The sequence below is a fragment of the Dermacentor variabilis genome, chromosome 7, assembly GCF_050947875.1.
Source record: "Dermacentor variabilis isolate Ectoservices chromosome 7, ASM5094787v1, whole genome shotgun sequence".
Classification (NCBI taxonomy): domain Eukaryota; kingdom Metazoa; phylum Arthropoda; class Arachnida; order Ixodida; family Ixodidae; genus Dermacentor; species Dermacentor variabilis.
Window position 1 is genome coordinate 26,059,596 of NC_134574.1, and position 25,227 is coordinate 26,084,822.

The 25,227-nt window shown below is 45.5% G+C and overlaps 1 protein-coding gene across 2 annotated transcripts in view; it reads right to left on the reverse strand.

Annotated features, from left to right (window-relative positions):
* Positions 1-25,227, reverse strand: part of LOC142588987 (uncharacterized) — a 185,643-nt gene that overhangs the window by 16,695 nt on the left and 143,721 nt on the right. For both annotated transcript variants that reach the window (XM_075700781.1, XM_075700780.1), the window contains exon 8: positions 19,543-19,638. In XM_075700781.1, the coding sequence (XP_075556896.1) occupies positions 19,543-19,638 (96 nt within the window). The remainder of the gene's footprint in view (positions 1-19,542; positions 19,639-25,227) is intronic.

Sequence of the window (25,227 nt, forward strand, 5' to 3'; positions counted from 1 at the left end):
CTGGGCGTTGGAGCGGAGATCCCCCACCGAGAGGAAGGCCGTGCGATTAGAGAGAAAGTTTTTGACGTAATAACAAGTGCGGGTACCTAGGTTAAGGCGTGAGATGCGGTCAAGAATGGTGGAATGGGCTATGCTGTCAAAGGCTCTTTCGAGGTCGAGGCCAAGTATAGCTTTAGTAGTACGTGCTCTACCTTCGAGTATATGGTGCTTAAGTTGTAGCATGGCGTCTTGGGTCGACAAGCGGGCCCGGAAGTCAATGACCGAGTGAGGATACGCTGCAGTGTCTTCCACATGGGTGTTAATTCAGGTGAGGAAGGCATGATGCATAACCTTACCCACACATGAGGTTAGTGACATGAGGTGAAGATGATCGAGGCTAGAAGGTTTGCCATGTTTGGGAATAAGGATGACCTTTGCTGTTTTCTAGGCCGGGGGAATGGCACCATTGCGCCAGCAGCCATTGATATAATCTGTGAGGTGGCTGACGGAGGCGTCGTCCAGGTTACGGAGGGCTTTGTTAGTGACCCCATGGGGGCCAGGGGCAGAGAGGCTGTTTAATTTATGCAGGGCGGCTTGGATTTCAGCGATACTAATGTCTTCGTCCCGTAGGGGATTCGGGGCCCCTGTGTAGGAGCCGTGAGGTTGCACTGGGCCCACTGGGGCATACTTTTTCGTGAGGTAGTCTGACTTGGGGGGGGGGCGGCCTTGTTTCTTTGTTTCTGAACAGAGAAGTTTAGTGAGGCAATCTTGTTGGGAAGAGCGGGTGGCTTGACTATCAAGGAGGTATTTGAGAAACTTCCAAGAAGAGGGACAGTGGATCTGTCTGTCAGCAATATTGCACAGTTCAGTCCGCTGTTGAAGGCTGAGGGTGAGGCAATTGGCTTTGATTTCCTTGTTGAGGAGGGTTATTTTAGCTCGGAGGCGCCTGTTGAGGCGTTGCCCTTTCCACCGGGATAGGATGGATGTTTTCGCCGCGAGGAGGTGGACCGGTCTGCTGTCCATGCGCTCGACGGGGGTAGCGGTGGTAACGGTGTGCGTGACTGCCTTGGTATCGGAGGGGAGATTTCGGGTCCATGCATCAATGTCCGCTATGCGTTCTGCGTGCTGGTCAACGGATCGATACTTGCAAAATGCATCTCAGTCAACCCAGGTGAACTCACGTGGTTTGGGGGTGACTACAGCTATCCGAGGAATAAGTATTGCAATGATAAAATGGTCACTACCGAGAAAAAGTGGAAAAAATTAAACCGTAAGCTCATTTCAAGAATCATTCACAGTGACATGGTGTACAATGTGTTATTCCGCTTCATATTGCAAATGCCTTTTGTGATGCGTTCTTCAATAATACTTCTTATACCGCTTCATGCTGTAACATGTCATTTAATCGCTTACCTCCCCCCTATACATTTTTCCTTTTTTCCACCAACACCTGACGAAGTAATTTTAATAATCCGGACCCTTAAAGTCACTACCCCTGGTCCCGATATTATTAACGCTTACCACATTAAAATGATCCCACCCATATCGCTAACGTTCTCTCAGCTATCATTAACGTGATTGTGAAAACCAGTGTTTTCCCACGTGAACTCAAACGTTGTTGAGTTATTCCTGTTTAAAAAAAGTGATCGCATGCTTACACAGAATTATAGACCCACTTGCGTTCTTCCATTTTCTAATAAAGTTGTTTTAAAACTTATCGAAAAGCCTGTAAAAATATTTAGATAAATTTAGTATTCTTTCGCCTTACCAGTTTGACTTTCGTGCTGGCTTTTCAACTAATCTAGCACTTATCTCTCTTACTGATTATCTCAAAAAAATATTGATGAAGATAAATTTGCAGCCTCGATATTCACTGACCTGTCCAAAGCCCTTCGGCACAATTAATCACACAATTCTTCGTGCTAAACTTGAAGCCATTCGAATAACTGGTCCGCCTCTACTTCTAATCCACAGTTACTTACATGGCAGAAAACAAGTCGTTAACATTTCTGGGTACTACTCTGAAGAAGTTACTTCCAACATTGGTGTACCACTGGGGTATACATTAGGTCCCTTACTTTTCCTAACTTATATTAATGATGTGCCCAGTTGCCTCGCCTCATTGATGTGCATTCTGTACGCTGGCGATATTAATGATCTGTCCAATTGCCTCTCCTCATTGAAGTGCATTCTGAACGCTGACGACACTACTATATTTAGTTCTAACAATTGTGTAACAACGCTAACAACCAAGCTAGCCGAAGATCTTGTGAAAATTTTTACATGGCTTGAACTTAATAAACTGCAGAATAACCATAATAAGACAAATTTTGTCATCTTTCCCTCGCATCAGCGATCGCGTGAGCTCTTTCAGTCTATTTCCATCAACAATCACCTAATCAGTGCAGTTGATCATTGCATCTATTTAGGCGTGGAATTTGATCCCCACCTTAAATTTCGCCTTCCCTAAGCTAATGTAAAAAATAGTATACGGAATACGCGTTTTAATCAAAGCATGGCCATATTTCTCCTTTTCTACTCTCACGCTGCTTTATAATGCTTTTGTTCATTCTCATTTTAACTATACCATTGAATCATGGGGACCTAACTTCGTTGCGAGTCGTTCAGAATCGAGCTATTCGCCTAATAACATTTTCACCTCGTAGCGTAAGCGCAAATCAGGTATTACATGCACATAATATTTTGAATGTGACCGCTCTTGTTAAATACAACTTGGCCAAATTTATTTTTAGGGCATTGAACAATGATATTCCAGTAAGCATCATACCAACGACGTCCCTTACTAATATAAACAAAACAAGATTTGCAGGCAATATGAACTTCATTTCACCCTACGTTGGCACCAATTATGGTAAGCAGCCATTACACTTTTCAGCTTTATCTCTCTGTAACACATTACCATTTCCATTAAATTGCTCAAAGCTGACAGATTTCACACAGAACTTAAGCGCTTTCTTTTAGCTTCCTCCGAGTTTACTATTTTAATGTCGTATGTGTCGTATTTTTAACTTTAACTTTGTTTCTGTATTTGTTTCCCGCATTAAAATTGTTTCTCTTAAGCCCCCTTTGTAGTTTCACCGTTTGTTGACTAATCGGAAGCCTTGTTATTGTTTAAAGCATTCATCGGCTGCTTTTGTGTTCATTTATGGCTTGTCTCCCAAAAGCTTTTATTATCGTAAATTTTACATTTTGCCATTGTTGTTTGTATTATTAATTCTAGTCATCATGCACAGGAGGCCCCGTTTCAGTTTGTAACTACGGGACCTCTTCCTTTATCTACTTATCACGTAATTATCCCCATTTTTGTCATGAACCAATTGATACAGATTATGAAAGGTAAAGGGTTACGTCAGTGCTTGGTTGTCGCTGAATAGACAGAAGTGTTTTTCTTCCAGGTACGTCTTGAAATAACCTAAGGGCCATTGCGACAGGCAATGCTTCTTTTTCCGTCACCGCGTAGTTACCCTCTGCCTTGGTGAATGAATAATAGCTGATAACTCTGAGCTGTCTCTTCGGGTACTCGCTGTCATCCCGCTGGTATAGTACACAGCCAGTACTATAATGGGAAGCGTCGGTGTTTAGCTGGAACGGCTTCGAGAAATCCGGTATTGTAAACACCAGGTAAGATATAAATTTTGCAAGCTATTGACACGTTTAGTCGCATTCATCCATACAAATGGAATATATTTGTGTGTCAGCGACGTTAGAAATTTGGTGCTCCGGGCGTTGCCTTTTATAAAAGGCTAAATTTTTCAGCGAGACCCAAGAACACTCGAAGAGAATGCACGTCATACAGCTTGGTCAGGTGGAAGATACGCTTAACGGACTCTTCTGTGCTTTTTCTTTGCTCGGCAAAAACTCTTCCAAGAAAAGCGACGGCGTGCAGGAAAATTTCGATCTTCTTCACGTTAATCTTCAGTCCAGCTCTGGTACGTTCCCCTAGTACTCTGGACAGATGCGAGCAGTGATCAGTTGCTGCATAGATCATGATGTCATGCACATACCCGTAGCAAAATATGTCGGTAACTTCCCGAAACACGTTGTTCATGATCTTCTGAAACCATGCATCGGAATTTTTACACTATAATGAGGTCGGTTGACTTCGAAAATCTCGAAACGAGGAACGAACCACGCAAATCACTTGGAGTTTTCTTGGGGCGCAATCTGCCATTAAGTTTTGCAGCGGTCGGTGCGGGAAGCACGCACATTAATGTCGATGCTTAGCATCGAGCATGGTAATAAATCAGTCCGACAATTTACAAGTCTGCAATTAGTACACATTCTTAATGTTCTATAATCTTTGGTCACAGTTATGATCGGAGGTGGAAAGGTAGATGTTCATGGTCGAACAGTTTCAGCATCTAGAAAGCCATGTAACTCATCTTTAGGACATATCTGTTTTTGATAAGATAACCCATGGGGCTTTCTTCTAAGAGCCATCGTGTCGCTGAGCTTGAGCGGAACTTCCGTTATCTTCGCTGCAAGAGGGTAGACTCCGATCCATATCAGCTCAGGGTACTGTGTCAGTACATCTGAGCTCTCTCTGACCGACTTGAGACACGTTTGAGATTGTGATCCTACATTCAACCGGCAGGTCTGTCTGAACTGGGATGCCTACACTGAATTCATCATGCCTTAAGATATTTATCTGCAAGTCTTCCTGTCAAGGTGTGCCAGTATAAGATTTGATGAGGCGTCATTGCGTAGTAGTGCTTCTACAGTTGTTTTGCTTGTTTGACATTCCACGAATACGCTTGTATAATGCTCGAGCACTTCTATTATAACTGTGCTTTTGAAAACTTTACCGTTGAATATTTGCTCTTGCAAAATCAGCAGAGAATTAGCTATGGGAACTCATGCTCCCTTGTGAATTAATATATTCAATGACATTTCCTTTGACGCTCATCTTTCCTTTGAGTAGGCCTGCGATAGACGTCGCCGAGCAAACCCTTTTCTTTCTGTTTCTCCCCAGAGAAGAAAAGTCGGGGCGTACCAGCTGTTCTTAGTTGTCTCGGGTGTTGGTGTAAACTCATCGGTTGGGTCCACTTCAGCATAACTCAGTATACTGCTGCAGCCGTAGGACGCTTGGTGTTCTATGGAGCCAATTTTATAGCTTAGGCTGCTGATGTTGTTTGGTTAGTGGCTAGTAAAATGTAATCGGGAGCATCTTGCAATGACTGTAGGCGCTCATATAAGGTCGAAATTCTTTCTAATCCAGGAATAAGCAGGGGCACGATTGATGATTCCCGCGGGTCGGGGTCGGCGTGTCGCAAGAGCAAGCATTTATCGTAGAACTAGTAGATGACAGATTCTTCTCGCTGCTTGAATACAATGACCTTCTCTCACCCTACAAGTGTCAAGGCTTGCAAGCAGCGGTACCAAGTACCATATGTAGTAAGAGTAAGAAGAAGACAACACTCCGAAGTGGAGACCCAGATGGAATCGCCCCAATTGACACAGGAAACCCCTCCGGGTGCCAGCAGGCGCTCACGCTCAAGAAGCACATCAAGATCAAGACAGTGTTCAACATCAAGGGGAAGAAACAGTTCCAGGTCTCGGGAGGCGCAGGTGCGCTTCGAGGAACAGGAGGTGAAGACAAACAAGAAAAAGGAGCCAGCAGCGATCTGGGCCGAGAAAGACAAAGGCACTGTGAAAGTCACAGGAGCAATAGCTTCGCAGGAATAAAGCGATGATGCCAGAGTAGAACAGCTTATCAGAGAGGTTATATCACCAAAGAAAGCAAATGATGAACTTAAGAAGCAGATGACGGAAATGAACAAAGCGTTGAGGGCAGAAGGCGGCAATGTGGTAATAGCTAAGCCGGTGAGTAGAAGTAACAACCAGGAGGAAGAAGCCACACCGGCGCCCCCCAAAAGAGCGGTAGTCCCGGAGGTGGAATCCATGTGCTCGGTTCCGGAGGATATCAGGAATGTGATTAGGGACCTAAAGGACACGGTAGACAGCGTTAACCTTAAAGTGAATAAAAGATAGAAGTGGAAGTTAATAGCTGAGAAAAGGCTGAGAACGCTAGAGGCCCAAGGAGAGGATGAGGAATATATGCCCTCGGAAGCCGAAAGCGCTAGAAACACCCCTAGGAGCGGTAGGTGGTACAGTCAAGAGAACAGTGACAGGGGGTAGGAAGTCAGAAGATAACGGTAATAATAATGGATAGCAGAAAGAGACTTAGTGTGTGGCAGTGGAACTGCAGAGCATTTCAGCAAAAAAGAGTGTCACTAGCCCAGATAATCAAAACGGCTGAAAATAGGCCGATTTTAATAATGCTGCAGGAACCTCTAGCGGAGGAGATCGGGCTGTCCGGCTTTAAATCTGCAAAGGCAAGGAACCGGGCAGAAGAATTGCCACCCTAATTGACAAGAAAATTCCCTACATAGAACATGATGTAAAATCAGGGGCGAGTAAAATTGAATACTTATTTATAGAAATGGTCCTAAAAAGGCACAGAGGTAAAGCCCAGAGCTTGTGCTGCCTCAATTTTTAGTGAAAACTGCACCCCTCATAATAGGAGGGGACTTCTACGTCCAACACCAATGTTGGAGCTACCAGCTGGAGTAGTAAGAAAGGGACAGGAATCTGGCATCTCGCCACGGACTTAGGCCTCTCTCTTATCAGAGACCCAGCCTATCCTACTAGCTGTGGCACTTCCACGTGTAGGGGCACTACGTCGGACTTATCGTTCACTTATAGCTTACCCAGGGCACAATGGATCAACACTGGCACGGATCTAGGCAGCGACCATTATATACTACACACAATGATGTAAAAGACGGGGGTGGAGGTAAAACATTTCACTTACACAGACTGCGATCTATTTAGAAAAATCAGAAAAGACAGAGCAGACACTGATAGAAAAGAGCGCATCAGACTAGAGTGGGTGGCTCAGCGTAGGGACGACTTGAATGCAGCAACTAAGGCTATAGAGACATAGAAATAGGTCGAAGAAATTGACAGTTGATTGGCGCATTTTATCGAAGCCAAGCAATCGATTTTACAAAAATGGAAATCAGAACGCTTAAACAGAAGACTTAGGAAACGAATTGCTCAGCTCAACAGGGATATCGAGGAGCACGCACGATATTTGCAGAAACATAAATGTGATGAGGTGTGTAAATGTGTAGATAAAATGATAAAACGTGGAGGCGATTCGAGTCTGCTCAGGCATCTGCTCAATGAAAAAGGCAGTAAATTGAATACATGTATGGCAGTGGCGAAGCCGCTACAGTAGGAAGGTCAAACTGCAAGCGCAGAGAGCATAATGGAGCGAATGGCAATTGAATATTTTCCTCTCAGAAAAGAGTAGTATCAGGATGTAAGTTATCCCGATTACTTAGGGGTAGAAGGCAACTATATGAATAAGGACTTCACTGAAAGTGAGGTTCGCACGGCACTGTATGAATTGAATAGTAGGTTAGCAGCGGACCCGGATGGCGTCTCTAGCAGATTGCTTAAGAATTTGAACGACGAATCAATAAAATATCTGGCCACATAAATTAATGAATTATGGAAAGATGGGATATATGCCGAAGAATGGAGGACGGCCAATACTATCTTAATACCAAAGCTTGGTAAACAACTTGGATAACCTCAGGCCATTTTCGTTAACATCATGTCTAGGGAAGACAATGGAGCATGTCACATTGAACATGTTAACGAAATATGTGGAGGACAATGACATCCTACTGTATAATCTGATTGGTTTCAAACCAGGCTTGTACACGCAAGGTGACAGGTTGGTAATCAAACATCAACTGCTGTTAGTCGAGCCAGTGAACACTCGAGCTCTCTTGGGGTTAGGTGTGGAAAAAGATTTTGACAGAATTAAGCATAGAGCAATGCTTGAAGTCATTTCCGAACTGGGATTGAACAGAAAGCTCTATGAAGTGGTCAAAACCTTTCTTGGCAATCGTCCAGCTCACCTTAGATTCGGGGATATTAAATCAAAGAAGATGGATCTCATTGACAGAGGGAACCCACAAGGGTCGGTCTTGTCACCTATGCTTATCAACCTGGCCCTGTCAAAAGTGGTAAAGGGATTAAAAGGGATATAGGACGTTCACTTTACCATTTATACAGACGATGTGACTATATGAACCACTGAACGAAGTATGGTACACGCGGAAAGCAGACATCAGAATAGCATTTATGAGGTGGGGTCCATTCTAGAGGACATGGGACTCAAATGATCTGCTGATAAGTCTGAGCTCCTTGTAGTGAATAACAGGAGGAGGGGTAGAAAACCGAGGGGGGATGTTCCTGAGGAAGAACCCAGGTTAGTATTAACCACGAAGGCAGGCGAATCTATTAGGCAAGCAGAATCCATTAGAGTCTTAGACAAACGGGCCGAACGGAAGAACAATACAGCACATCACAAGCAAAAGTGAGGAAGTAATAAGATTGCTAAGGAGAGTCACTAACAGACACAGAGGGCTGGGAGAGGAGAGAGCCATGAAACTGGTCCATGCTTTCGCCCTGTGTCACTTCTCGTACGTAGCTGGGATGCTCAGTTGGACACAGACAGAGGTATATAAGTGGAGCAGATTATTTAAAAGGCTTGCCAAACAACAGTGGGGCTACCAATTAACACGCCAGATGATAAATTAATGAAACTGGGGCTCCACAACACAATAGCCGAGATAAAAAAAGCTCAGCAAATTGCCAACAGAGACGTTTTCTGGAACAGTCAGGTAGAGCAATACTCGAAGAGGTAAGGTTGTGCCCAAACGAATCCAAAATTTCAGGTGAAGGCACAGTAGAACTAAAAGATAGCATAAGAAGTATAATCAAGGCGACTCCTTTACCCAGAACTATGGTACATCTGTGTTAATAAGTATGCACAAGTTGAACCATTTCGCATTTCCAAAAATGAACGGCGCATACTGTAGATGGGGTCGCCATCCATGGTACAACTGTTATGCGAGCATGCATATTCATAAACGTGAAGCCGCACTGACGGGATTGATAACGTCTCATAGAAAAGATCAGGCTTTTCAAGTTCTTGAACTTTATTGATCTAAGCGCTGATGACAACAAAGCCAGAAGCACTTAATGTCACTGGGCTTGCTTTTGCTGATTTTGCACGCAGTTCTTTATGAGAAGGCCGGCGGCTTCAGTTTCATTTTTAACCACGGTTCGGTTACTCGAACTGTGAATACAGTGCTCGAAGTTGTTAACACGCATAATGATTCTGACTGAGCCAATACATTCCAGTTTCTTAAGTACTGAATGGCTTTATCGGCTAATAAGGCTAACAATTCCGGTGTGCTGACTTTTTCAGGTAACTGGACGGTATTGTCTTCATCCTCCTGTTAGTTGCTCACCAGCACACAGCCATCTTCATGTTGGGCGATGGTGAATGACACCCACACGGTTCCAAATGGTAACTGCGCCAAAGTGTACCATTCTGTTTATTCAAACATAGTTATTCTGAATGCATATTCCTGTTTTCTTCCCTTCCACTTGGCTCAACAAGCTCCCTTTTTTGTTCTCTTTTACCAGCGTTCCATGTTCTCTTTCACCAGCGTTCCAAACTTCAATTTTCTATGTCCATCCTTTCATTTAGGTGAGGTCAAGGCGATCGTTGTTGTACGCAAGCTTATTGTTTTAAACTCTGCTTCATCATCGTCATAGGGCGAAGAAACAAGAAATTCGTCGCCATCAGGGCCGTTACAGTGCTCGAGCTGCAAGTCCAAACGAAGTCCCAAAGTACCGGCGTAAATAATTGTCATTTTCACCTACCCAGTGGGGGCCGGTAAGTGAATGTTTATTCTGCGTAATAAACAAAGTTACCGCAGAACCTATTTCACAATGAATGTTGATGGTAATCCAATTTGCATTCGAGCAATGTAGCGACGCACCATATTTCTGAAGTCAAGTTTGTTTAACATCGGAAGTTGTGATTATGAGACTTCCACTGCTTTGGTTATATGTGGCCTAATCCGGTATCCTCCCATGTTGCTATGGAACTCGCTTACCACAGTAATGCTAAAGCATGGCGGCTTGACGACGGCTGTATGACGCCGACGAACTAATGGCTATGGAATGACGAAGAAGGAACGGCGTTGATATAACGACAAAGGCGTTATGACAACGACTATATCACATCGACGCACGGACGACCATGGAATAAAAAAGACAGAATGACGTCGATGCAACGACAAAGGTGGTATGACGATAACGGCATGATAGCAATAAGATGACCATTCTTTTAAATGTTGACCTTGGTATAACGACGACAGCATGACGACGACAATATGAAGACGGCTGGATGAGACGGCTGCAGGACGACGATGGTATGCCGACGGCGGTATGATAAAAACCGGGTGGCGACGATGGCGCGACGAAGATACCATAGCGATGATGGTATCACAACAGATGTATGATAGCGATGGTCTGAAGACGACGTAATTACGATGATGGCCTGACAGCGGTGGCATAATCACGATTGAATGACAACAGCATAATTATGATAGAAGGACGAAGAAAGATTGATGCCTATGGAATGACAAAGACAGTATTTCGACGATGGCAAGACGACAATGGGATGGCATCACTGAAATGATGACACTAATAAAACGATAGCGTGACGAAAACGGCATGACGACGAAGGCATGTCGAAAGCCAGACAACAAAGTTCGAATGACTACGATAGAACGACCGCGAAGGTTTCACGACCATGGTACTGCGACTAGCGCATGACGGCGATGACTTGACAACGGTATAAAGACAATCGGATGACGACAAGTCTATGATGGCAATGACGTAACGACGACTATATCACGAAGCCTGCATGACGACAATGGCATGACGAAAGGTGATTGAGAAGCTCGAATGACAATGTAGTATCGACCACAATGGCATCAACGAAATAAGCTCATAAGCAATGGTCACAGCTATTGCACAAATTGGCCCACTTTGTCGGCGTGGAAGACGTGACGACGTCGGCAGGACGTGAGTCATATGTCAAAGCTGGAATGAGGATGATGGAACGACCATGACGGCGTCAGGACCATGAGCACATACGTAGTGGCCCAAGTTTGTAGGCAACTTGGGGAACTCGATCGGCGTAAGAGTCCAGATAGATACGTAATATGAAAATTACGACAGAACTTATCTAAGGATGATTGTCGACGGTAGTGCAATTAGAATTCGAGCTATATAACAACGCACCGTATTTTCGAAATCAGGTTCATTTAGCATCTATAATGGCCATTCTGAGACTTCTGTTGCTTTGGTTATGTGCGAGATATTCAGCTATTGTCCCGTTTTGCTATGGCACTCGATTACCAAGGTTGCCCATGAGAATGGTAGGATGACGACGACTGTATGACGCCTACACAGTCCTAAAAATAGAATGACGTCGATGGAAAGAAGACAGCCTGACGACAATCGGATGAAGATTCTTGTATGATGGCGATGGTATAACGACGACAGCGTGACGACGACGATTGTACGACAACTGTATGACGACAAACGGAAGATGCAGGTGAAATGACGACGATGTTACAACCACGACGGCATGACGACGATGATGCGTAATAGTGACGGTCAGAAGACGATGCAATGAAGACGATGGCATACCAACGGCAGCATAGTGAGAATTGAATGACGAAAGCGCTATTGAGAAACAATGATAAAGCACTGAAGTTGCTGCGTAGACGAAGGTGGTTCGAAGACAATCGGATCGCCTTACTTTAGTGATGACGATGGGGAAAAGACAGCATGATGATCATGACGTGACGACAACAGTATGACATTTACTGGGACTACAACGGCGTCACAATGGCGGCACGACGCGAGTCGGTTGTCGAAGCTAGAATGACAATGACAGAACGAGCGCGACGGCATGACGGCGACGGTATGACGAGGAATGCATGACGACAATGCATGAAGACAATTGTGTGATGATTCTATGACGGCTATGGCGTGACGAAAACGGCAAGGTAGGAAATAGATATTAGCGCTGTTTGATGTGTGTTTTTTTACATGAAGCGCTTCGTGACATCTGCTGTATCGTGTGTTTTTGCTGACAGCTCACTGCCACGATGACGGGATCTGTGTTCGTCGCCTTCGTTGTTCTCGAGGCGTCTGTATACGTCGCACGTTCGAACATCAGTTATTGCGGTGAGTGAAATACTTGGTTTTTTGTCCACAATGATTGATTTTTTTTCATGTGTTAACCGCGACACATGATAGTTGGGCTCTTCTCCCTGCCCGTTTTCGTCATCTTTATTTTTATACGAAGGTTCTACTTGTTAGTCTTTATGATTTACGTAGCAGGAATCAACCGAAGGGAGCCCATTCGAAGAGGATGCGTTGGCCGTTATAGTGAGCAAGACATGAACTCGCCCGATGTTGTGTCCTTTTGTTTTTGCATGGGTTGCAGCTTTGCGTGTGTGTGTGTGCGTGTCTGTGACTATACAGCTTGCAGTGTTCGCACTTTATAGCAAAACAAAAATATAACTGCAACGCTTACTCGGGTTGTATAATGGCAAATTCAGTCGGCTGCTGATGTAAAAATTGCACTGGTATTTTGTTCCGAACAAGCTGCGAAACTTCTATGCTCCATCTAGGAGGGCAATCACGATTGCTTCCCATTTATTAATTGATGACTGTGGCACACCTCATTTGTAATTGCAAATCTGTCTTTCAGCTGACTTGATGCTTCCTTATTTTGTTCTTTCAGTGTAGAGATTGTTGGACATCCTGCTTGACTCTTGGCACTAGCTGGATGATGGGACCTCGATCATCCTTAGGATAAGTGTAAGCCATGTACGGTACCTTCTGTGGTCCTCACAGTGCTTTGTATAAATGTTAAGACCAGGGAGACCATCGCGGTAAAATAGTTAGTTGCTTTCTTATAAACGGAAATTCCTTTGCACCCATCCCTTATAAGTTGCAACTATTATTCCCAGTTTCTCAGCGCCTGCAGTGTACACAGTTGACTTCTAGTACTACTTAGTTTCCCTAACCTTTACAAAACCTCATAACTGTTGGTAGTCAATACCATGTGAGAAATGACAAATTAACTCTGTCGTGTTGTCATTTACCTGTATTCCATAAATAAGTAAAAATTTGCTACAACAGTGTGCGCCTGTCCTGTCTTCTTCCTTCGTGATCGTCTACAAAGCGCATCCAATCTTTCCAAAAACAGTGTACGTTGCACCTTGCTTCCTTAGCGCACAAATATATTCAAAGCAGTATGTGATGAGTTGTGCGTTATGAAATGTTGTGTGTGATTTAGTTTCTTTACGTGAATCTACTGTACAGCATAAACAAGGAATGTAATTTCATATGTTTGCGTGTGCTGCAGAACCTATGCTTTGCTGCTGCGTTTGATAAAACATGGGCCGAGGCTTCCATTGGCATTTGCCTTGCGCCTGCCGAGTGAACCGCACCAGGTAGCGTTTGCAGGCTCGTTTTTGACCTTACTGTGAGGGGATCGCACAATAATGTGTAAGGCACCTGCGTCTGCGATAGAGATTGCGTTTTTATATGTGCGTGTAGACCGGGCGTCATGTTGAAGGTTATATCAGTTTGCCGAGGTGTTTTGCAAGATTTTGTCATCAGTCTAATTTTACTTGCGCTATTTTTTTCTATCTATATAGATAGTATCATTAGAGGTGTTACTAGAATTTAGTAAGTTATTTGCATTGGCTCTCTGATTAGGCTGCCACGTTTGATCTTGCACAAGGTGGGCAATTCTTCAACATACGCTAATAAATCTTTCTGTGTGTAGTGTTTTCTCAATTGCTAGTTAGTGCAGATGCTGAGAATTACCTGACGCTATAGATGCACTGATGAATTTCCTACCTTTACAAACCACTTAGCACTTTCTGGCGCAACCAGCATGGTAACACATCCGAGACAGGGGCGATGTTCTCGTTTGATCACAGCATGAGATACTTTAATTTTGTATGACGCATCATCCAAGGCGATGCGTTATTGGTGTGAAGTATTGCCCTAAGCCACTTAGGGTCGCATGAACATGTATCAATAAAAGTGAATGACCCAGTCCCAGAGCATTACTTCATAATACTACTTTATCACCAGTCTTTTGCATGTTACCTGCTGACTCTACACTATGTCACGTTTAAGTTTAAAAAAAGGCAGTAACTAGACAGTTCAAAATGCCAAACTTGCTTTTGGTTTAACTTTTTAACCAAGATAGTACATCAATAACTGTTTTCAACTGATTAGATTTTGCAGGGAGATTTTCAGACTTGTTTGACAAGTTGATAAGGGCCTTTTTAGTGGCGAAACACGATGCATTATGTTGAAGGCTCACTCCGTCTCACATTCTTGAATGTATTGCATGTCTTACATGTCTTACTCTGGCTGCACTGTAATGACTGTGTGCCAGGAAATACACTAGTAATTTTAGACAGAGAAAAAAGCGCTTAAATTAATTTTAGTGTGAGACAAAGTTCCTGCTTGGCAAATATTGCTAACTGAAGTTCGAACCCGCACATTCTGATTTCCCTCCTCACATTTTTTCACTCTTCTGTGTAGCAATATTTTGCTTGCCTGTGTCTACAAGATCCTTCACGCGTGGCCAGTGACAGTAAGCATTTGTGGGCAGCCAGTGTTCTCCTATGAAGGCTGGCCTGCTATGGCTTCGGTCGCAATCGTATTGGAGATCCATTCATGGCCACCTTTGCTACTATTTGTCACTCTTGCTAATTGCACATCTGCATCTCTTCTAATTTATTAGGTAATAAAGTTTGACTATGCCACACGGTGAGAAGTGGCTGTCCTGCTTATTTTAACTTACTGTAATGTTTCCTGCGCTGCACTGCATAAAAGGCACATCGTAAAGTGTGTGTAAAAATACCAGCATACACTTTTTACTTTTCACTACCGGTAACATGAAATATGCAAAGAATTCATTGCAGGGACTGGCCATTGTTTCTGCGTGATGCTAGGCAAGTAAATGACGATACTTCACGAGGGCCACTTACAAATTGAGTTACAATTTACTTTGAAGTAAGGCATGGAGTTCAGAAAATATATATTGCAGCGTAGAGTGGTGAGCAAAATGTTTTTCCTGATGTGAAGCATGCTTTAATCTTTAAGAAATAATTGTAGTACATAATTTTGTTCGGTATCCTTGTGTCAAGCTATCTTGCCGCCTGTAATTGAAACCAGGATGCCATTTCTGCCTGAAACGCAGCGTAACTGACAAAATATATCCCCACTAGAAACTATTTCCGTTTGCAGGGAGACTCAGCAGGGCAAAGTTTTGTCACCAGTGACGTGTTTCATGCAGAGGTGCCATTCTTGTTTCAGTAAATGGGCGCACATTGGCATGACATCGACATGCAATACAGATCTTGTTTTATTTAAGAAATAACTGTGACAGGCGGCGTTCAGTTGACTGGTATAATCAAGATGCACTAGTCGACCACTCAAGCTTTACTACACCATTCCTGGGGTTAACACCTGGAAAAGGGACCAGTGCATCCCTCTACCTTACAGTATAAACTTTCTTCTGATGTGCGTGCTTCATTTATTATAAATTCTATAAAACGTCGTGTTACTGTAACCGGTGCCACAAATTTTGAGGGAATATCTAATAAAATATCCAGTTGGTCTTGTCAAGGTGTTCGTTAGCCAACGTTTAGCGTAATATTAGCAGGGCTTACTGAAGTACTTCTGAAAGTTCATGGTTATAAAATGTTTTGATCAAGACAGCTGCTACACTTCTGAAATATCCGTTCAAGATATCTTTTAGACTTCAAATAGATGCTTCCGTGTTTCGTGGGTGTAATATTTGAAATGCTGCATCTTATATACTTACTTTCACTTATGACGTGATTAGTTATCCTCGCTCCATTGTCTAGTTAGTCGTCCCCTCGAATTTAGTGAGCGGAATTATTTGAGGTGCAAGAGAACAAATAAACGTCTCCACCGTAAATGAATGGTGTAGTCGCAGTGAGTTCTGAGTTGAACCAATCGTATAAGTTTTCTGCTGGTTTTATTTATTTAGCAGTTCAAGTACGTTTTAGTTACCGACTCCATGACTGCCGTGATATTCCCGCAACGTTTATACTTGCTTCTTTAAGGACGGAAAAAACTTTAATGAAAAAAGGACCTCCTTGGTTGCCAGCCCGGGCTCAGACCACCCGGGCATTATGTGCTGTGAGGCAAACCCTTTCCACCGCTGCCCGGGCCCGCTGGATTGTCCATAGTTGGTCGTGTAGCTCCGAGCTAGTAAGAGCGTTTAGCCATCGCTTCTCGAGAAGGTGGTGTTCAATGTTGTCCTCCACATATATTGATCTGATCTCTGTGCATTTCCATAAGATGTGTGCCATGATTGCGTGTACGTGCTTGCAGAGCTTGCAGCTCGCGTCTGGCTATTGTCTTGGGTTTACTCTGTTTAAATGTGCTCGATTTCCGAACGTTCTCGTTTGCAACTTTCTCCAATCTGTTTCTTGAGACCTGTCGAGTTGTTTGTGGGGTTGTGAGTACGCTCATATTTGTTTCATATAGTGTGTCAGTATGTCGTGGTACCTGACCAGTCTGTCCCTGTTGTCTTGTATCACTACTTTGTCGTCGGCGCCTTCGCCGTGTTCTCTATGGCCTCCGCCGCAGTCCTGCCCCCTTCCCCGGAGGTTGCGGGGTGTTGGGCCGTCACTGTCCGAGCCACGGTGGGTTAGTTCTCGCGCGGCTCGGTGGGCCTTGTCGGTTGAGGTTGGGAGTAGCGTTCGTGGTTACTTATCCAATATGTGCCGGGACCCATTAGAGGTATTCGGGTGCGCTTTTGCCGTTCTTGAAGTCTTCTACTTTGCGGTTCAGGATTTTGGCGGCCACGATGGAGACCTAGCCCTTTGTGAAGTTCCTAGTGGCCGTCTTGGAGCCGCTGATTATTGTTCTGTCTTGTTACTGACCGTTGATTACAGCCAATGCGACTGCCATTTCTTCCGCTGCGTCTGACGATCTGGTCCTTACGGAGCCCACAGTCACGGTCTTTCCTTTCGTGCCTACGACCGCCATTGCGAAGAAGGAGGCACTCTCGTCACCGCCGACACTACCATTGCCGTCCCGGTTTCGGGGGTACTGGGCGGCGTCTACGAAGAGCACTCCCTACCACGCGCCGTGGTTTTTGAGAATGGTTTTCGTGAGGCATTTTCTTCTCTCGAGATTGTGCACAGGGTGCATGTTCTTCGGGATATTTTCCGTGTTTATTGCGGCGCTGACGTCCGAGTGAATCTGCGTCTTGGCATCGTCCATTCCGTGGTAGTTTATGCCGATCTTTTTCATGATTTCTCTACCCGCCTTGGTTCCGGAGAGACTTTCGGGTTGCGCTATCCTCTCTGCTTCCGGGATTTCCTCCAGCGTGTTATGTACCCCGAGTTTTAGTAACCTTTCGTTTGTTGTGTATTGGGGAGACCCAGTGCTGTTCTGCACGCTTTTCTAATGAGCGCGTCGATCTTGCCTTTCTTAGCCTTGTTCCAGTGGACGAATGCCACCATGTACGCGGCATGGCTGATCGCGAAAGCCTGGACGAGCCGTACAATGTTTCTTTAATGCTCCTTTTGTTGTTGGAGACCCTCTGTAGTAGCCGAACGGTCGCCGTGACTTTCTTTTCCAGGCGCGTTATGATTTTCGCGTTTGTTCCCCTGTCTTCGATCCAGAGACCCAGGACTGTGATCTTTTAGATAATAGGTATCTCTGTGTCTTTTCCTGTGGTTAATATGATTCCCCTTTTGTGTAGTTCCGCTACGTCTCTGGGCAGTTTGCCTACCCTCCTTGGATGGTAGAGCAGCAGTTCCAATTTCTCCGGCCAGCATTCTAGTCCGGTGCCCTCCAGATGATTTTCGATTGCCTCCACCGCCCCTTGAAGTCTGTTCTCCATATCGCCCTCGCTTGCTTCCTTCCTGCTGCAAATTGTCATGTCGTCAGCATAAACTGTGTGATTACTGCCTTCTATTCACTCCAGTTCACCCGATATCCCGATCATGACGAGGTTGAAGAACATCGGTGACACGACGCACCCTTGCGGTGTGCCAGCGCTGCCCATGTCCACCTGAATGCTCTCCTTCTCGTCCAGTCTGATTCTGGCTGTTCTTTCCGTAAGAAAATTTCGGATATATTTATACGTTGGTTCGTCCAGGCCGAGTTGCGCGATTCTGTCGAGGATGGCCGCGTGCTTGACCCTGTCGAAGGCCTTCTTTAGATCACGTTCAAGTATTGGCCTCAAGCCCCGCCCCGCGGTGCCTTAGACTCGCTTCTTGAGTTGTGCCATGACATCTTGGGTAGAGACCACTCTTCTGAAGCCAATTGTGTTGCTGTGGTACATGTCGTTTGACTCCAGGTAGCCGTTAACTCTACTCAGGCAGGTGTGCTCCATCACTTTACCAACGGAGGAAGTGAGGGAGATCGGCCGCATGATCTGTATTTCTAAGGATTTACCCGGCTTGGGGATGAGGATCATGTCGGGCCTCTCCCATTCATAGGGTGTCCCGCGATTCCGCCAGCACTCGTTGATGTATTCTGCCAAGCGGCTCGTTGTCGGGTAGTGCAGGTTCCGGAGCATCGTGTTGGTCACTTTGTGGGGGCCCGGAGCCGACTTCATCTTGATGGTTTGCAGGACCACTTTGATTTCTTACTTGCTCCTATAATTTTTCATACTCGAATTAATGAATTGCCACCTTGAATTTTTTCACATAGTCATTTGTTTGCGATGACTGTGCAGCATTACAAGAAATAACACATGTGAATGACATGGCAATCCTAAAAATGGTCTTAAAATTGTTTTGAAAGAACTAACCACCACCATCAGACGTATTTTTCGATTGAAGAGAGCCGAACGGAGCGAGAGGGGAGGCCTAACTACCGCAGTGTGCCTGGTAAGAGGCAAGTGATGTTTCGTAATAAAGTAAAAACAGAACTAATTGTCTGATATTAATTAACCAGGCCCCTCCAGCATAAGAGAGGGGTGTTCCAAAATAGTCCACGAAATGCATGCATACTTTTCTCGCGCCAAGTATCGCCTTGAGATAATTGGCGTTTGAAGCCTGTCGCCAAGGGACAATTTGTTTTTTAAAGGTAAGCACAGCTGTGCACGTGGCATCACGACGTGCATACGAGAAGTTGCCGAAGCAGTAACGGAGTAACGGCATATCAAGCAGGTGTCTTGATATCGATGCCGCCGTCGACATCATAACATCGCCGCAGGGGTCATGCCGCTGTTATCAAGCCATTACCTTTGCGCTTTTCTTATTGACGTTGGCGTCATACCGTCGTTGTTAGCTGTTGTTTTGTCGTCATGACCCACATGCTCGTGTCACGCACACACAATTGGCCATTTTGGACGTACGCGTTGTGCCGTCTAGCTGGTTCGTTTTACGCAACCCCAAACGAGGTTATACAGCCAGCAACACGCGAAACGCGTCGCATAACATTCACCTCCTCACTGCGTACGAGCCGCAATTTTTCTTTTGCTCACGCTTTCACATGTTACTGCCAGAAACCAATGCCCACGTCACCAGCTCAGTTAATTTCAGGCAACTGCAATCTACTCACCGTCTGTTGTTTTACCAACGGCCATTGCCACGCAGGAGTCCGTAGCTTGCGTCAGTGTGTACATGTTGCTAAGGCCGAAAGGAAGAACGTCTGATGCTGCAAAATACAACAAATATAATTTAGGTGCTACTCCGCAGAAAACAATGGCCCTTCGTTCGTTAAGTATTGTCGCGCTCACACCGGTAATCATTACAGGTTTTGCAGTTATAAAGGAAACGCAAACATGAATGAAGCCATATGTTGTTAGTAAAGATGCGCGTCATGAAGAGCAATGTTTCACTAACATAGCTATCAGCAATTTCTCCGCAAACAAGCTCCTTGCACTAACCAAACTACGCGTTGCACACTTCACGATTTCACTTTTTTGAAATAGTCTATGGGTGCGAAATTGAAGCTGATGAGAGTGCATTCATTTGAGCTCTGGCTACTGGTCACCCGCTTTGCTTCTGCCGTTAACCAGGCTACAACTTCTTCGGATTGTGCGAACGCAGAAAAATGACATAACAACGCTCGATATACTACGCTTATACCATTAAACAATGTGGGTAAACATGAACGCCAAAGAAAACAGCGTTGAAGGACGCTATGGAAGGAAAAAAAAGCAACAACTATAACAAATAGTGTGCCTCCGAAGTTGCACGATCCGTCAGTGTTACAGCACCGCCGGTTTCTTTCAGATTGCCGAGCGAGCGTACATACGTATAACATGAATTGTTCACCTGATATATCGCGAAGTTCTGAAAACCTTGTAGAATCTAGAGAAACATGTTTCATAAGCAGAATCCTCGGAGACTTCTCTCAAATATCCTTGATATTTTCCTTTACATTGGAACAATAGATGGACAGTAATAACCAATGATCTTGAATTTTTGGAAAATGTCATCGCCACCTTGCAGTTTGGGTGGTGCTTTATAGAGGGGGGGTAGGGAGGGATGCTTTTTATAGCAACTGCTTGCAGCTACAGAAACCAGTCCATGAGGGAGAGTTGCCGCGTGTTCCCCACTCGTGAAACACGCATCAGCTCTCCCTGAAACGCTGCTTTCTGCCGCTGTCAAAGGGGGCGACAAAAGATTATGCCTGCGCCGTCGCGGCAGCAGCTCGCATCCGCACAAGAGAAAGCAAATTTACACTTTGTTTTTAAAACCCAGGCAATTAAGTGTGGCAACTGTTACATCGAACGACGTGGACTACAAAATGCTGTCGTTCTGCAAAATTGCTATCAGAGGAATGCGGCGGTAAGTGCAAAATTTTTTTTTCGAACGCTCTAAGCAAAATATGCAGGGCCCTGTATATATACGGGTTGTTCAACCTAAATTGAGCGAAAGTTTTAAAAATGAAAGACACGCCGCACGTGAATTGAACCTAATGCATAATGTTGCACTGCCCTAGAGTTACTCAGGTTCTTTTTTATTTCCGCCTTAACTAACGGTTTAGTTATATTCAATTAATCAAAATTTTAAGTATTGGCTGCAAACCCGAAGTGTGATAGGCAAAGTTATAGAGCACCTTGAGAAACCTCAAAATAAATTGCTTCCAACACGTTATATCTCACGTGGAACTTTTTTCCACATTCCAAAGAAAGTTCGCGAAATATGAAAAAATACCACGTGATGGGGCGTTTGCGCACCGTTATTGTGCTGCTGTCAAGCGTGCGACGGATGAACAAGGTCGGCTGCAGCGAGACTGGCCCGCGACAGGGCGTTATGCCTGGTGTAGGTATCTAGGCATGCGGCTCTTTAGCACAACGGTGCAAATGCATGCTGCTGGCCAGGTGGCGCCGAAGCGATAAAGGATCTAAGGAAGTGACAGAGAACAAGAGCATAGCTTTATTTTTAATGCTTGAAATAGGAAAGAGCTGGTGGCCTGCCGACGGTGTGTAATGGGGTTGCGTGGGGAGGCCGCGTTAGCGATGGAATGATTTTCCAGTGACCTTCCATCGAAAAAGCACCCTTTGAATATAATCCGTGTTCGAAGAGGTCACCATCTGCTGCAATGAACATTTGGCATCTCGAAGGCACATTTTCCGACGCGTTCGTGATCATGGTATCATGGATGGAGTTGCAGACTTGTCTTATTTTTTTCTTTTAGGTTGTCTGATGTCGTGGTTGCTGTCCTGTTTACTTGATCCTTGACGTAGCCCCGGAGAAAGAAATGGAAGGGAGCTAAATCTGGCGACCGTGCCCGCCAAGCAATGGGCCCATGCCGCCCAAGTCACTGCTGCGGGAATATCTCATGCAGCCAATTGCAAGCCACGCTGCTGCGGTGCACGGGAGCACCATCATGCTGATACCAAATATCCTTGATCCTAGCCAGTGGAACTTCGCAAAGAAAATCCTCAACGCCCCATCAAGGATGTCATTGACGTATCTTTCACCTGTGAGCGTGTTATCAAAAAACACCGGGCCAATGATAGTGCCACCGTAATTTCTACACCACACATTAACCGACCACCGATTTGGTCGCCGATTTGGTGATGTGTGTTCAAAATACAGTGAGGGTTTTCGTTGCTCCAATAGTGAGCGTTGTGGATGTTCACTTGGGTGTTACGCGAGATGGTAGCTTCGTCAGTACACAATATTTTGTTGACAAACCCTGAGTCATCTTCCGCCTTGATTATAATCCAATTTGCAAAGTCCTTTCATGTTTCGAAATCGCGGGGCTCCAACATCTGGTGCGGCTGCACGTGGTACGGATGAAGTTGCCTCTTCTTAAGTAATCTCCACGCTGAAGACTTTGACAGTCCAGCTTCAGCACTCACACTACGAACACTTGCATGTGGGTATGAAGAAAACTTTGAGAGAATATCTTTCTCCACGTCCTCGCCCTGTATTGGAGATTTATGTCGCTTCTTCGTAAAACTCCCAGTGTGTCCCAACGTTTCATATGCACGCACAATTGTCATTGAGCTCGGACGCGTACCTGGATGTCAGCGTTGAAATAGCTCCACTGCGTGCCTTCTATGTCCACTTGACCCACATAGAGCCAAAACCATATCCTCTCTTCCCTCAATGGGGTAAGCCATATCCACTGCTCAATGTTTGTCACAGCCAAATAGCGTACCTGTGGAGAACACGCAGGAATACGGGCGCCTCAGGAGCACTGGATATATTGTATTTCGCTGGGATTGGTTCAGACGCGGTGCATGAGGTATGATCTATATCCGGTAAAATGGTACAGCCTACGGGCGCACTCTCTCAGGGACTGACGCGCCGGTCACAGTGCACAAGTATGAAGCCAGACGCGGCCACACGATACTGCGACCACGAAGCGATGCGCAAGTGCGGGGTGCCAGGTCAAAAATGAACGTCTGGTAGATAGTAAGCGTGAGAACATGTTCCTATGGGTGGGCAGCGCAACCCGGACGAAGGACAAGAGGAAGTACACAACACGAGCGCCTTGTCCTTCGTCCGGGTTGCGCTACCCACCCATAGGAACATGTTCAATCACCAACTCGCCCAGCTTGCCGTCTTAATTAAGCGTGAGAAGGAGAGCAGACGGGGCTAGGGGCAAAAGAGTCCTCGTCTGAAGAAGACATGCGTAATCTTCCTTGGATATAGCGAATGTTTTTTTACTATTAGTTAGATTTGCCCCCGTGTGCTTTATCCGCTGTTATTCGAGCCCTATAGGCTTAACGTTGTAGCATCATCGCTCCATTCGAAAACTACTACAAGGTCACTTCTGTACAAAGGCAAAATTGTAGCAGCCATCATCTCCTCCGATCGTTCCCACGCGCTTCGCCTCTTACTTCTTTGAAGCAGAATCGAAATGATGCTTTCGTTCTTTTTCGTGGCCTTACACGCTCGGCCAGCAGCATGCATTTGCACCGTCGTGCTAAAGAGCCGCATGCCAGGCATAACGCCCTGTCGCGGGCCAGTCTCGCTGCAGCCGACCTTGTTAATCCCTCGCACGCATGACAGCAGCACAATAATGGTGCGCAAACGCCCCGTCACGTGGCATTTTTTCATATTTCGCAGACTTTCTTTGGAATGCGGAAAAAAGTACCACGTGAGATATAACGTGTTGGAAGCAATTTATTGTGAGGTTTCTCAAGGTGGGGCTCTATAACTTTGCCTATCACACTTCGGGTTTGCAGCCATTACTTAAAAAGTTGATTATTTGAACGTAACTAAACCGTTAGTTAAGGGGAAAAATAGCTCTAGGCCAGTGCCAACATTATGCATTCAGTTCAACTCGCGCCCGGAATGCCTTTCATTAAAAAAATTATGCTTCAAGTTATGTGGGACAGCCTGTACAACTAATTTTGCGTTGCATTGTGTGTCTGCATATGCCAAAGAGCTACCAGTTGTGCAACAACATTTTAGTGATTTCGAGACGCGTTACAGAGTAAGCTGCACTGAACTCCGTAAGCTTGTATCTGTGTGCCTGTATCTGTGGCGTTCGTGTTGTCCACTTCTCTATTTTTGTGTCCTGTCTGCATGCCTCACCTCTTTTTTGCATAATGAATCCTTACCAACTAGCTCAGCCTTCTGTCGTTCTAGTGCGAAGATTCTGCCTGAAAACGCGCTTGTTTCTGCCTGCCATATAGTGCAGTGATTTCACCTGAAAACACGCCTGTTTCTGTGTGCCCTATAGTGCGTCGATGTAGCCTGAATACGCGCCTGTGTGTGTGCCATATAGAGCGCCGATTGTTCCTGCAAGCGCGCTTGTTTCTGTGTGCCATATATTGCATACATTCTGCCTGACAACACGCCTGTCTCTGTGTGCCATACAGTGTGTCGATTTCGCCTGAAATCGCGCATGTTTCTGTGTTTCATATAGTGCTCCGATTGTTCCTGCAAATGTGCTTGTTTCTGTGTGCCATATATTGCGTTGATTCTGCCTGGAGACGCGCTTGTTTCTGTGTGGCATATAATGAATGAATGAATGAAGTAACTTTATTTTGGTCCAGAGAAGACGCAGGGGAGATCCCGCGCCACCCGGCTAGTCCCACGTAGGGACCGCCAAGCCGAGCTTGACGGCCCGATCGCGGGCACTCTGGACGGCCAGGGTTTGGTCGTTGAGTTCGGGGCTGCCCAAGAGCGCAGCCCACCTATCCTCGCTGACGGAGGAGCCGATGGCTTCACACTCCCACAACACATGGTCCAATGTTGCCCTTAGTCCACAGGCAGGGCAGTCCGCACTGGGATATCTTTCGGGGTATATGGCATGAAAAACCGCGAGGTTAGGGTACGCACGGGCTTGTAAAAGTCGAAGGGTAACCGCCCGCGCCCTACATAAGGCGGGGTGCGGTAGGGGGAAGACTCGTCTTGACAGATAGTAGTGCGTAGTGATCTCATTAAACGTAAGCAAGGGTTCCCCGCGGGGCTGAGGGACTGCTGAGGCGGCGCGGTCAGTGAGTCCTCGCGCGGCCTCGTGTGTGCCCTCGTTAGGGTTAGAGGGAGAACCCTGAATCGACCCCAAGTGAGCGGGAAACCAAAATAAAGAATGCGGAGAGATACTTTTGGCGCTTTGGAGAATGCGGAGGGCCTGGGGGGAGACCATGCCGGTTTGGTAGGCCTTAATGGCTGCCTTGGAATCACTATATATTGCCTCTCTGCGACCATCGAGCACAGCCAGCGCGATTGCAACCTGTTCGGCTACCACGGGCCTTGAAGTGCGTACCGTAGCGCAGCAAGTGAGCCTTGAATTGGAGTCTACGATGGAGACGGCGAATGCCTCTTGTTG